The following is a 12500-nucleotide window of genomic DNA, read 5'->3' as shown; positions in this document are numbered from 1 at the left end:
TAGCTGTAGATAGGTGAAATAGGGCTTATCATGGTCTCCCCTAGCTGTAGATAGGTGAAATAGGTCTTATCATGGTCTCCCCTAGCTGTAGATAGGTGAAATAGGGCTTATCATGGTCTCCCCTAGCTGTAGATAGGTGAAATAGTTCTTATCATGGTCTCCCCTAGCTGTAGATAGGTGAAATAGGGCTTATCATGGTCTCCTCTAGCTGTAGATAGGTGAAATAGGGCTTATCATGGTCTCCCCTAGCTGTAGATAGGTGAAATAGGGCTTATCATGGTCTCCCCTAGCTGTAGATAGGTGAAATAGGGCTTATCATGGTCTCCTCTAGCTGTAGATAGGTGAAATAGGGCTTATCACAGTCTCCTCTAGCTGTAGATAGGTGAAATAGGGCTTATCACTTTGTTTTTTTGTCTTTTGTTGGCTCACTATTGTATTTACTCACAACATGCTAACCGGCAACATAGGATTCCATTCACTACGCTAAGCTAACTAGCGGTGGCGCTGCCGGTGTTGCACCGGACTAAACCAATGCATGCACAAAAAATGTGTTGGCCCACCTATCTACAGCTAGAGGAGACCCCACCTATCTACAGCTAGAGGAGACCCCACCTATCTACAGCTAGAGGAGACCTACAGCTAGGGGAGACCCCACCTATCTACAGCTAGAGGAGACCCCACCTACCTACAGCTAGAGGAGACCCCACCTATCTACAGCTAGAGGAGACCTACAGCTAGGGGAGACCCCACCTATCTACAGCTAGAGGAGACCCCACCTACCTACAGCTAGGGGAGACCCCACCTATCTACAGCTAGAGGAGACCCCACCTATCTACAGCTAGAGGAGACCCCACCTATCTACAGCTATAGGAGACCCCACCTATCTACAGCTAGAGGAGACCCCACCTATCTACAGCTATAGGGAGACCCCACCTATCTACAGCTAGGGGAGACCTCACCTACCTACAGCTAGGGGAGACCCCACCTATCTACAGCTAGGGGAGACCCCACCTACCTACAGCTAGAGGAGACCCCACCTACCTACAGCTAGGGGAGACCCCACCTATCTACAGCTAGAGGAGACCCCACCTATCTACAGCTATAGGAGACCCCACCTATCTACAGCTAGGGGAGACCCCACCTATCTACAGCTAGGGGAGACCTACAGCTAGAGGAGACCCCACCTATCTACAGCTAGAGGAGACCCCACCTATCTACAGCTAGAGGAGACCCCACCTATCTACAGCTAGAGGAGACCTCACCTATCTACAGCTAGAGGAGACCCCACCTATCTACAGCTAGAGGAGACCCCACCTATCTACAGCTAGGGGAGACCCCACCTATCAACAGCTAGAGGATACCCCACCTATCTACAGCTAGAGGAGACCCCACCTATCTACAGCTAGGGGAGACCCCACCTTTCTACAGCTAGAGGATACCCCCACCTATCTACAGCTAGAGGAGACCCCACCTATCTACAGCTAGAGGATACCCCACCTATCTACAGCTAGAGGAGACCCCACCTATCTACAGCTAGAGGAGACCCCACCTATCTACAGCTAGGGAGACCCCACCTTTCTACAGCTAGAGGATACCCCACCTATCTACAGCTAGGAGACCCCACCTATCTACAGCTAGAGGAGACCCCACCAATCTACAGCTAGAGGATACCCCACCTATCTACAGCTAGAGGAGACCCCACCTATCTACAGCTAGAGGAGACCCCAACTATCTACAGCTAGGGAGACCCCACCTTTCTACAGCTAGAGGATACCCCACCTATCTACAGCTAGAGGAGACCCCACCTATCTACAGCTAGAGGATACCCCACCTATCTACAGCTAGAGGAGACCCCACCTATCTACAGCTAGAGGAGACCCCACCTATCTACAGCTAGAGGAGACCCCACCTATCTACAGCTAGAGGAGACCCCACCTATCTACAGCTAGGGGAGACCCCACCTTTCTACAGCTAGAGGATACCCCACCTATCTACAGCTAGAGGAGACCCCACCTATCTACAGCTAGAGGATACCCCACCTATCTACAGCTAGAGGAGACCCCACCTATCTACAGCTAGAGGATACCCCACCTATCTACAGCTAGAGGAGACCCCACCTATCTACAGCTAGGGGAGACCCCACCTTTCTACAGCTAGAGGATACCCCACCTATCTACAGCTAGAGGAGACCCCACCTATCTACAGCTAGAGGATACCCCACCTATCTACAGCTAGAGGAGACCCCACCTATCTACAGCTAGGGGAGACCCCACCTATCTACAGCTAGAGGAGACCCCACCTATCTACAGCTAGAGGAGACCCCACCTATCTACAGCTAGGGGAGACCTACAGCTAGAGGAGACCCCACCTATCTACAGCTAGAGGAGACCTCACCTATCTACAGCTAGAGGATACCCCACCTATCTACAGCTGGAGGAGACCCCACCTATCTACAGCTAGAGGAGACCTCACCTATCTACAGCTAGAGGATACCCCACCTATCTACAGCTAGAGGATACCCCACCTATCTACAGCTAGAGGATACCCCACCTATCTACAGCTAGAGGAGACCTCACCTATCTACAGCTAGAGGAGACCCCACCTATCTACAGCTAGAGGAGACCCCACCTATCTACAGCTAGAGGAGACCTCACCTATCTACAGCTAGAGGAGACCCCACCTATCTACAGCTAGAGGAGACCCCACCTATCTACAGCTAGAGGAGACCCCACCTATCTACAGCTAGAGGAGACCCCACCTATCTACAGCTAGAGGATACCCCACCTATCTACAGCTAGAGGAGACCCCACCTATCTACAGCTAGGGGATACCCCACCTATCTACAGCTAGAGGAGACCCCACCTATCTACAGCTAGAGGAGACCCCACCTATCTACAGCTAGAGGAGACCCCACCTATCTACAGCTAGAGGAGACCCCACCTATCTACAGCTAGGGGAGACCGTGATAAGCCCTATTTCAACTAACGGTGGCGTATCCCTTTAAAGGAAACCAGTCTGTGATTTTACTCAACATCCTCTGAACTAAACTATTAGTTACTCAAAAATTAGGTAATATGTCATTTAAATAAGGTTTATTGACCATTATTAAAAAAAAAAAAAACTTTTTAAAAGCATAAAAAAAAATGAATAAAAAAGTTTTGCCAAAAAAAAAGTTCATTTAAAATTTTTAACCGGAAGGAAAATACATAAAAAAATAAACAAAAAAATATAAATTAAATGAACTTAATTCGAGATTGTTAGTCTGTTTTCTACATGTTGTCCCTCAGAACGAGTCCCAGAATATTTTTTTATTATTAAATTTTTATTTTATCTAAAGATTTCTTCGTTGATGTGTTAATAATGTGAGATCTCAGTAGCTAAGCTTCTATCCACTTGTCAATCGAATTATCTAAAGTTCGGTAAAAAAACTTTAAAGCGAATAAAAACCTGTTGCGTGATGACGTCACCTGCGATTAAATTGGTATATCGAATTGATTTGAGACATTTTAAGGTGTTTCCGTTCATTTTCGCACTGAATCGCACAACATTCAAGCCAACTTTTGCGAACAAAGTTTTGCTACACAACAGTTGTTAATATTAGAAGCTCCGATGGGCCTTTGGCCGAGGATCTGATCCAGCTCATCTAAAAGGTGGAACTTGCCTTTTATTTCCCCTCCGGCACCGCTGAGAGACAACTTTCTCTTTATTTGAGACATGTATCGCTGTTAGAGCTCCTTCCATTTACTCCGCGGGACGTCCCACGGCTTGTCCTAACCTTTGTTGGTCATTTCCTTGGTGAGTTCCTGATACATTTTGGCATTTCTTAGATTTTTGCTATCTAAAATAGACGTTATATTTTGCTCGTAAATTAAATTCAGAAAGTCTCTCGTCTCCTCGTTCATCCGCTCCCATCATGTCTTTGTTGACGCTCGTCATGTGTGCAGACAGAGAGGAAATACTGGGTGGAAATGGACTACAACTTCTTCTTCTTCTTCGTTTTGTGGCGGGTTGCAACCATAAAATGACCTAAAACTTAATCGCAATTCATTAATTTATTCGGCAAATAACGTTTCCATCAGCGTTTATCGTATAAGCCATATATATATATCGATCAAGAGAAAATCCAATGAGACCTAAACGTATTTCCTTTGAGTCGATATTCATGAAATTCTATCGAATTTTACTGTTTCCATGACGGCATTTTTCATTCGATATAACTTAATTCGGATAAAAACGTGTGGATGGAAACATAGCTAGTGACTCCAACCAAAGAATTTCTAATAAGGGAAGAAGTTCCACTCTCTCGTTCTGTACTGGTTGCAGTTCCATATAGGGGGCGCTCACAGGCCAGTGCAGAATGAATGGGACTCTATGGAGCTATACTCCTCAAAATCCACTTTTCTCAGGATAGAATTTTTTGTCTAGTAATTTGAATGTTGCATTCGAAAGGGGAGGCTAAAAAAATACACACTGCTGGGTTTTAGATTTTTTTAAAGTGGCTTTTTTGTTCTAAAAAGCCTTTTAAAATGTCAATGACATCATACACATATACGGCCAGAGATACTGCTTTACAGCAAGCTCTGAGTCACTTCCTCTGTTCTCTCGAGGCATCGACAACACAGCTGATAGGTTAGTTTCTGTTAATACAACACAGCTGATAGGTTAGTCTCTCTGTTAATACAACACAGCTGATAGGTTAGTCTCTGTTAATACAACACAGCTGATAGGTTAGTCTCTCTGTTAATACAACACAGCTGATAGGTTAGACTCTCCCTGTTAATACAGCACAGCTGATAGGTTAGTCTCTGCTCGGTTCATAATCAGTCCTTCACTGACCAATCAGCATTCATTAGCAGAATGCTAGCGTGTTATTGGGCAACAACGACTCAACCTGTAAGAAATCCAAAAGAGATAAGCACTCGTTCATTCAACTTTCGACCTATAACCCATGTTGAACTTGCAAAAACTACAATCAAATCTGAGATTTCTCAACAACAATCAGGCGAAAGAGACAAATACGATACGATACGATACGATACGATACAACTTTATTGTCAGCCAAAGGCTGAAATTCTTTGTACATCCCTGGGTAGCTCGTTCAAAAACATCCAAACATACATAAGATTAATACCACCAACAAACATACATGAGACATTACCACAAATGACAAACTCCAAAAAGGAAACAAAGCCATCTAGCTCCATAGACTCCCATTCCTCCCATTCATTTAGCCGTCTAGCTCCATAGACTCCCATTCATTTAGCCATCTAGCTCCATAGACTCCCATTCATTTAGCCGTCTAGCTCCATAGACTCCCATTCATTTAGCCATCTAGCTCCATAGACTCCCATTCATTTAGCCATCTAGCTCCATAGACTCCCATTCATTTAGCCATCTAGCTCCATAGACTCCCATTCATTTAGCCGTCTAGCTCCATAGACTCCCATTCATTTAGCCATCTAGCTCCATAGACTCCCATTCATTTAGCCATCTAGCTCCATAGACTCCCATTCATTTAGCCATCTAGCTCCATAGACTCCCATTCATTTAGCCGTCTAGCTCCATAGACTCCCATTCATTTAGCTATCTAGATCCATAGAGTCCCATTCATTTAGCCATCTAGCTCCATAGACTCCCATTCATTTAGCCATCTAGCTCCATAGACTCCCATTCATTTTGCACTGGACCGCGATCACCCCCAGTGGAACTCTGGTGGAACTGCAACCAAATTCGGTACAATGGGGCTGAATATGGAAGACAGTGGAAGGCTCTCCGTAGACCGGCTTTGCTCCAACCCACCGCCGGCTGCTGTTCAGCCGACCGTGTCTTCTTCTCTGAACTTTCGGCTTCTTCTTCTTCTTCTTCCCGCTGCTCCCGCGACGACGCCGTCAACATCTCCTGGACTTTCCCCACTTCCTGTCTGGCCATCTGCAGCTCCTGCAGTGCTGTTAGGATACAGGTTGATGTTCACATTCACAAAAGTTAAAAGACAAATACAATCATAAGACAGAATGCAGATATAGGTGAAATGGGAAACCCTGGGAGCGGGTTTTCTTGCCTTTTTTTTCAGCGTTTTTGTTGCCTTTTTGGTTGGTTTTTTTTAGCATATTTTTTCGCCTTTTCCAGCATTTTGTCAACTTTTTTTGTTGCCTGCTTTAGCAATTGTGTTGCCTTTTTTGTTGCTTTTTCAGTGTATTTTTTCACCTTTTTTTGTTGCCTTTTTGGTTGTTTTTGTCACATTTTTGTAATTTGTTTTTCTCGCCTTTTTAGTTGTTTTTGTCTTCATTTTTGTCACGTTTTTCATTGTTTTTGTCACCTTTTTGTTGCTTTTTCTGCGTTTTTGTCACCTCTTTCTGTGTTTTTGTCACCTTTTTAGTTGGTTTTTTTCAGCATTTTTGTCGCCTTTCTCAGAGTTTTTGTCACATTTTTGTCTCACCTTTTTACGCTGGGTTTTTTCCTGTAAAACTCTGCTACCGCTCTGCTAAAGGCTGACTAGTAAACATCCGGACTCTCACTGCCAGCGTGCTGTTTGGGAATGTAACCGCTCCGCTCTGCTGCTGTTGGAGCAGCCTGTGAACATCCTAGTTTCATACACTCTATGGTGAATAACCAGCGTCAAACAAAGCGAGACAACATTTAAATTGTTGTTCTTTCAAAGTGTCCGGTGGTCGGTGACGACTGCCCCGCTGTCATTTCCAACCAATCATCGCCGCCTGGGTGTTAGACTCGTTATGGCTGCATGCAGACTCACTGGAGGCCTGGTGGCTGTGCAGGACGTCCAGCCGGCTGCAGAACAGTTCCAGCATTTTGCTCTAAAAGAAAGATAGAAACAACGTTGGTCCAATGGACCTTTTTCACAGCAGACATGTTGACTTGTCATAGTAGGAAAAGCACAGCTGAAATTGATAACCTTAACGATGGCTCAGTTCCATCAAGTGTCCCAGTAAGATATTTCAGTGAGTCAGCATGAACAATACCAGGACCCCCTAAGAGCAGCAGTAGTTATACCAGCCCTCCGGGATACATCGTAGGTTTAATACCAGGGTCTCCTAAGGGAATGCAGCCATCAGTAATGGTTTAATACCAGGACCTCCTAAGGGAACAGCCATCATAAGTTTAATACCAGGGTCTCCTAGGGAATGCAGCCATCAGTAATGGTTTAATACCAGGACCTCTCCTAAGTGGAATACAGCCATCAGTAATGGTTTAATACCAGGGTTTCTTCCTAAGTGGAATGCAGCCATCAGTAATGGTTTAATACCAGGACCTCTCCTAAGTGGAATACAGCCATCAGTAATGGTTTAATACCAGGGTCTCTCCTAAGTGGAATGCAGCCATCAGTAATGGTTTAATACCAGGACCTCTCCTAAGTGGAATGCAGCCATCAGTAATGGTTTAATACCAGGGTCTCTCCTAAGTGGAATGCAGCCATCCGTAATGGTTTAATACCAGGGTCTCTCCTAAGTGGAATGCAGCCATCAGTAATGGTTTAATACCAGGGTCTCTCCTAAGTGGAATACAGCCATCAGTAATGGTTTAATACCAGGACCTCTCCTAAGTGGAATGCAGCCATCAGTAATGGTTTTGAATACACCTGTGCTTTATATGATATGTCAACATATCTGCTGTGAAAAAGGTCAATAACTACCTGATGACATAAAGCAGTTTGGTCTGAGGTTCCCCCACAGTCCTGTCAGATTAACTCCTGCACCCTTCATCCATTCATACCTTCATCCATTCATCCATTTACAATGTGTGTTACAAATGTGTTACACTATTCGGTATATGAAAGTGGATTTTGTCACGGTCAATATTTAGGATGGTTTGGTCACCATTCGTACCAACTAAGCTATACTACAACTTGAAGTAAAGCTGAATGTTTCAACCATTTGTGTGTGTGTGTGTGTGTGTGTGTGTGTGTGTGTGTGTGTGTGTGTGTGTGTGTGTGTGTGTGTGTGTGTGTGTGCGTGTGTGTTGGTACACTGTGAAGAGTAGGCTACAACCAACTGCTGAAGTAACCCTGGTTAGGAATCAGTGACATAATAATAAAGTTGCCCGTTATACTCATATATGGCCACAAGGGGGAGCTCCAGTTCAGATTATGTTTGAACCTTTTCTCGGTGCCACTGCAGGCCTTCCTCTTCCCTCCTCTTCCTCTCCGCTCTCTGCTCCTCCTGGAGCTGTTCGTTCTGTGCAGCCAAAGCCTGCAGGAAACAGGAAGTGAACACATTAATATAATCACATCAAGATGTTTAAAGGGGTGATAGAATGCAAAACCGATTTTACCCTGTCATAGTTGAATAACGACAGTTCGGTGGGTAAATAGGACATACATAGAAGCTCAAAGTCCCACTGACACCCCTTTACTATGAAAATCTCATATTTTGAAACTGCCGCTGAAAACGGGCGAATATTTTTTCAGAGAGTAACCCATTTTCTGGGTTATAGGGCTAATATTTGACCCATTGCCTGGGTTGTTTGGGTTTCTGGGTTATTTTTCAAAGAGTAACCCATGTTCTGGGTTATAGGCTTGGCGCTCTCTCTCTCTCTCTACAATGTATTTTTCGGTTAGTTGTCTTGACATCGGACCAGCTTATTTTCTCCTCTAAACGACACTTTGGTCCCTGGGGCAGGGAGGCAGGTAAGCGTTTTCATCTTACTGGTAGTTTGTTGCAGAAAATGTGCTTGTTTAAACCGTGCTTCTAAAATAAACTCTCTTACGTTCCATTAGCTAACTTAACTAGCTACCTGGCTTGCTTGTGAAGAGTAACTGACATTTACGTTTTTTCAAAGGAGTTGTTAATGGAGACATGTCAATGCTGTATCGTTGTTATCTATCTATCTAGCGCTATGTCTGTTTGCACATTAAAATAAACGTTATCTAAGTAAGTAAGTTATCGGTTTTCTTTTTTATTAAGATGTATCTTAGTCACTGTATGCTACATTGTAGGCAGGTTAATGCTACCACAAATGTTAGCACGCTAAAACATAGATAACATTGATTTAGCTCGGTTTAAGAAGAGGTTTATGAATAAAACGTTACTAACGATAGCTAATCCACCGACCGTTAGAAATGTACGGACATTATTATTATTGGATATTTTCTGGCTGAAAAGTGAACATGCAGAAAAAGGAGGGAAATTTGTATTCAGCTATGACGTAGCCTATTTTGAATGCTCACGTTCCTTTTATGTTGGATGTATTTTTAATTGTTTGTTAACGTTACTAAAAGTTATGTATTAAGTACTTTATGTAGTTCCTTTTAAATAAAAAATGCAAAAATGTAATGCTGACAAATCGCCGGTTCCCGCCCGGGGCTGTGGTGTACCTCTGATTTATACACAACTCCCTGGAAGTTATCTCTGTACATTTATTTTTAAGGATGAATATACAGAAAAAATTTGTAGAGTAGATTACACTCGTTTTTAAAGGAGGGAAATTTGGGAGGGAAACCTTTTACATAAATCAGGCTTGGAATGATATATGAACTAATCCCTAATGTAAAAACCTTAACATAATAGAGAGGAAGGAAACTTGAAAGTTTGGTGTAACGTTATTTAAGTTCCATACATTACAGGTGAATAGTGTAATACATTTTAACAACTTGAGACTTCTTCCTTTTTACCGACATTAAGACAATTATTTTCCTGTATCATAATTTTTCTGAAATGTTTCTGTTTAAATGCTAACAAGGCTTTATCTACTGCTAACCTTTGGGCAAATAGACAGGGTAAAATAAACATGTAATTGTGTATCTGTTTTTTTGTAATAGTCTGAAAGAAGAAAAATAGCCTTCAGCCTCTGCAGCATCAGCCTCCTCCTCAACACACAGGAGCAGCTAGACCCTGTTGGGGAGCAGACTCCATTCATGCTGCTGGACCAGCAGGAAATGGAGCAAGAGTCAGGAACAAACCTGAAAAACCTCTTCCGGGGCAGTGGACGTAGCCCTGGAATAAGGAACCTGAAATTCCCTCCTTCAATTGGTAAGAAAGAAAAGTAGTACAAATATATGTGTTCTACCTCAATGTTAAATGTTACTCAGATCATTTAAAATGTGTGTTCACAGAAGACCTCCAGGACTACCAGCGGTACCATGAGGGCAGCTGCCCCCCTTCCAAGCAGCTGGAAAATGCACAGTCCAAAGTGTCGAGGGTCAGGTCTTTTATATTTTACCTGGCAAAGGGACAGACTGTATTGTTCAGTTTGCTATTTTAAGGAAGTGTGACTTTCCATGTGAATTATTGTGAAGTGGTTATGACACACACCCGATGTGAACAGTGACTAACTCAAAGCCTATGTTTCTGCAGATACACAGCCCACCTCCAGTCCCCAGGCAAGACCATCACAACGGCACATTTCTACTTGAGAACCATACAGCAGCTCCTCAAATACTTTCTGGAAACCCTGCCTGCCCAGTCTCACCTGACTGCGATGGATGTGGTGAGCGTGCTGCGCCCCGTCACAAAGTGCATCACAGACACAACCAGGAACGTTGTCCTGCACCAGCTGGCAGTGAAAAGCCACAATAAGGCCACACTGAGGACCCCAGAGCTGCTGGGTAGTGTGCATCCCTCTTTCCAAAATAGTGAAAATAGTCCATCTCCAACAGAAGCCTGCCGTGCATAGTGATATGTCCTTGTTTGTGTGTGTTTCTTCCCCTTCGTGTGCTGAAATACTTTTTCTTCTCTCCTTTCAGAGCCCTGAGGAGAACACCTTGCGTCGCCCATGATACCGTTTCGACTAGCGGCTTTAACAGCAACATTACGGTCATTGCCGGGGGATTAGTAACCTGGGTTTCTTGAGGTCAAAAAAAGAAGACAGAGAAGCGCCTATGGAAGCCTAGCGATGAGAGGGTTCGCGTCTCGCTAATTATGAAAATCTCTGTGTTCCTCGGTATCATCACTGCTTGCATGAATCTGTTGTTTTGTTAATGAAACTTCCTCTGAAAGAGTCGATCCGGCTGCAGTATTTGCAGATCAGGGAACCTAAGAATTCTTTCAGTCCCTTTGGAATTTGGCCCAAATGTTCTTAGAGACTTTAAGCGAGTTCGATGGCTGGTTAAATTGGCGCGGCTACTTGATTAATGATAAACCCGCCGGAGACTTCTGGCTAAATCTATTCTTCACGGCTAGAGGGCTATGCAAAAACTTCATTACCCCACCTACCTGCTGATGGCGTGGTAGGAGATGCCAAAAAGGTCCCCAGCGCTTCAAAACTTCAGCCACAGGGATAACAAAGCGTATAGCGCTCAGCGAAGTTTCTCCTCAGTCATTTTATCATTTCGCTGGATTTCATTGCAAAAATCTGCTGAAAACCCTTCGGCAGCGATCTTTTTACCTTCTACTGTTTCGGTCAAGAACGAAAAAGCCGGGCCGGCGAAGATGGGTACGGCCCTGCCCCATCAGCACTTAACGCTGCTTATTTGCGCCCGGGGCGCATTCTACGCCTCAAAAGCACAGACTGAAGCCAGTCAAAGGGATGAGGAGCATTTCGCTGTGCCCTCCACACCGAAAGCTCACGGGCCGGCAGCCCAGGCCTCTATGCATGTGATAAAGACAGAAAGGTGTGGCGTGTGTGCTGTGAGAAAAGACAGAAAGTGCGTGTGTGTGCGTGCATGTGAGAAAGACAGAAAGTGCGTGTGTGTGTGCGTGCATGTGAGAAAGACAGAAAGTGCGTGTGTGTGTGTGCGTGCATGTGAGAAAGACAGAAAGTGCACGTGTGTGTGTGTGCGTGCATGTGAGAAAGACAGAAAGGCGTGCATGTGAGAAAAAGACAGGAGAGTCCAGCTGTGTGTGTGTGTTGCTGTGAGGAAAGACAGAAGTCCGTGTGTGTGTCGCACGATCGTGTGAGAAGAAAGACAGAAAGTGCTGGTGTTGTGTGTCTGTATCGTGCGTCCGTCTGTGTGTTAATGTCTTGTGGCGTGCGTGTAGAGAAAGCCAGAAAGAGTGTGAGTGTGTGTGAGCGTGCTGTTGCGTTTGCTGCATCTTTGTGTGTGTATGTGTGTGTTTGTGCATGTGTGTCTGTGTGTGCGTGCTGTGTGTCTGTGTAGCGTGCTGTGTGTTCTGTAGTGGTACTGTGTGTCTGTGTGTGTGTGGGTGCTGCTGTAGAGAAAAGACAGAAAGGACTGCGTGTGTGTGTTCGTGCTGTGAGAAAGACGAGAGGAGTCTTGGTGTGTATTATGCTCAGAAAAGGAGAAGAAAGGAAAGAAAGAAAGACAAAAGGGAAGTGCGTTGTGTCTGTGTGTGTCTGTGTGTGTGTGTGTGTGTGTGTGTGTGTGTGGTGTGTGTGTGTGTGTGTGTGTGTGTGTGTGTGAGAAAGGAGAAAGAAATGCGTGCGTGTGTGTCTGTGTGTCTGTGTGTGTGTGTGTGTCTGTGTGTGTGTGTCTGTGTGTGTGTGTGTGTGTGTGTGTGTGAGTGAGAAAAGACAAAAGGAAGTTGCGTGCGTGTCTGTGTGTGTCTGTGTGTGTGTGTGTGTGTGTCTGTGTGTGTGTGTGTGTGTGT

At 44.6% G+C, this 12500-nt stretch overlaps 1 protein-coding gene and 1 long non-coding RNA gene across 2 annotated transcripts in view; one reads left to right on the top strand and one right to left on the bottom strand.

Moving 5' to 3' along the window:
- Window positions 1-8175, bottom strand: part of LOC120560189 (kinesin-like protein KIN-14E) — a 31921-nt gene extending 23746 nt beyond the window's left edge. Inside the window, exons 1-3 of the mRNA XM_039802432.1 lie at window positions 8112-8175; window positions 6752-6812; window positions 5800-5945 (exon numbers count right to left, since the gene is read on the bottom strand). Coding sequence (XP_039658366.1) covers window positions 5800-5945; window positions 6752-6806 — 201 coding nt within the window. The 5' untranslated portion in view covers window positions 6807-6812; window positions 8112-8175. The remainder of the gene's footprint in view (window positions 1-5799; window positions 5946-6751; window positions 6813-8111) is intronic.
- A 242-nt stretch (window positions 8176-8417) lies between these two features.
- Window positions 8418-10629, top strand: LOC120560188. Its single transcript, XR_005639435.1, has 3 exons — window positions 8418-8641; window positions 9773-9983; window positions 10067-10629. It is a non-coding gene; the product is annotated as an uncharacterized LOC120560188 (long non-coding RNA).
- The last annotated feature ends 1871 nt before the right edge of the window (window positions 10630-12500 follow it).

The sequence above is a fragment of the Perca fluviatilis genome, chromosome 6, assembly GCF_010015445.1.
Source record: "Perca fluviatilis chromosome 6, GENO_Pfluv_1.0, whole genome shotgun sequence".
Classification (NCBI taxonomy): domain Eukaryota; kingdom Metazoa; phylum Chordata; class Actinopteri; order Perciformes; family Percidae; genus Perca; species Perca fluviatilis.
This window is presented reverse-complemented; position numbering and strand designations above follow the sequence as displayed.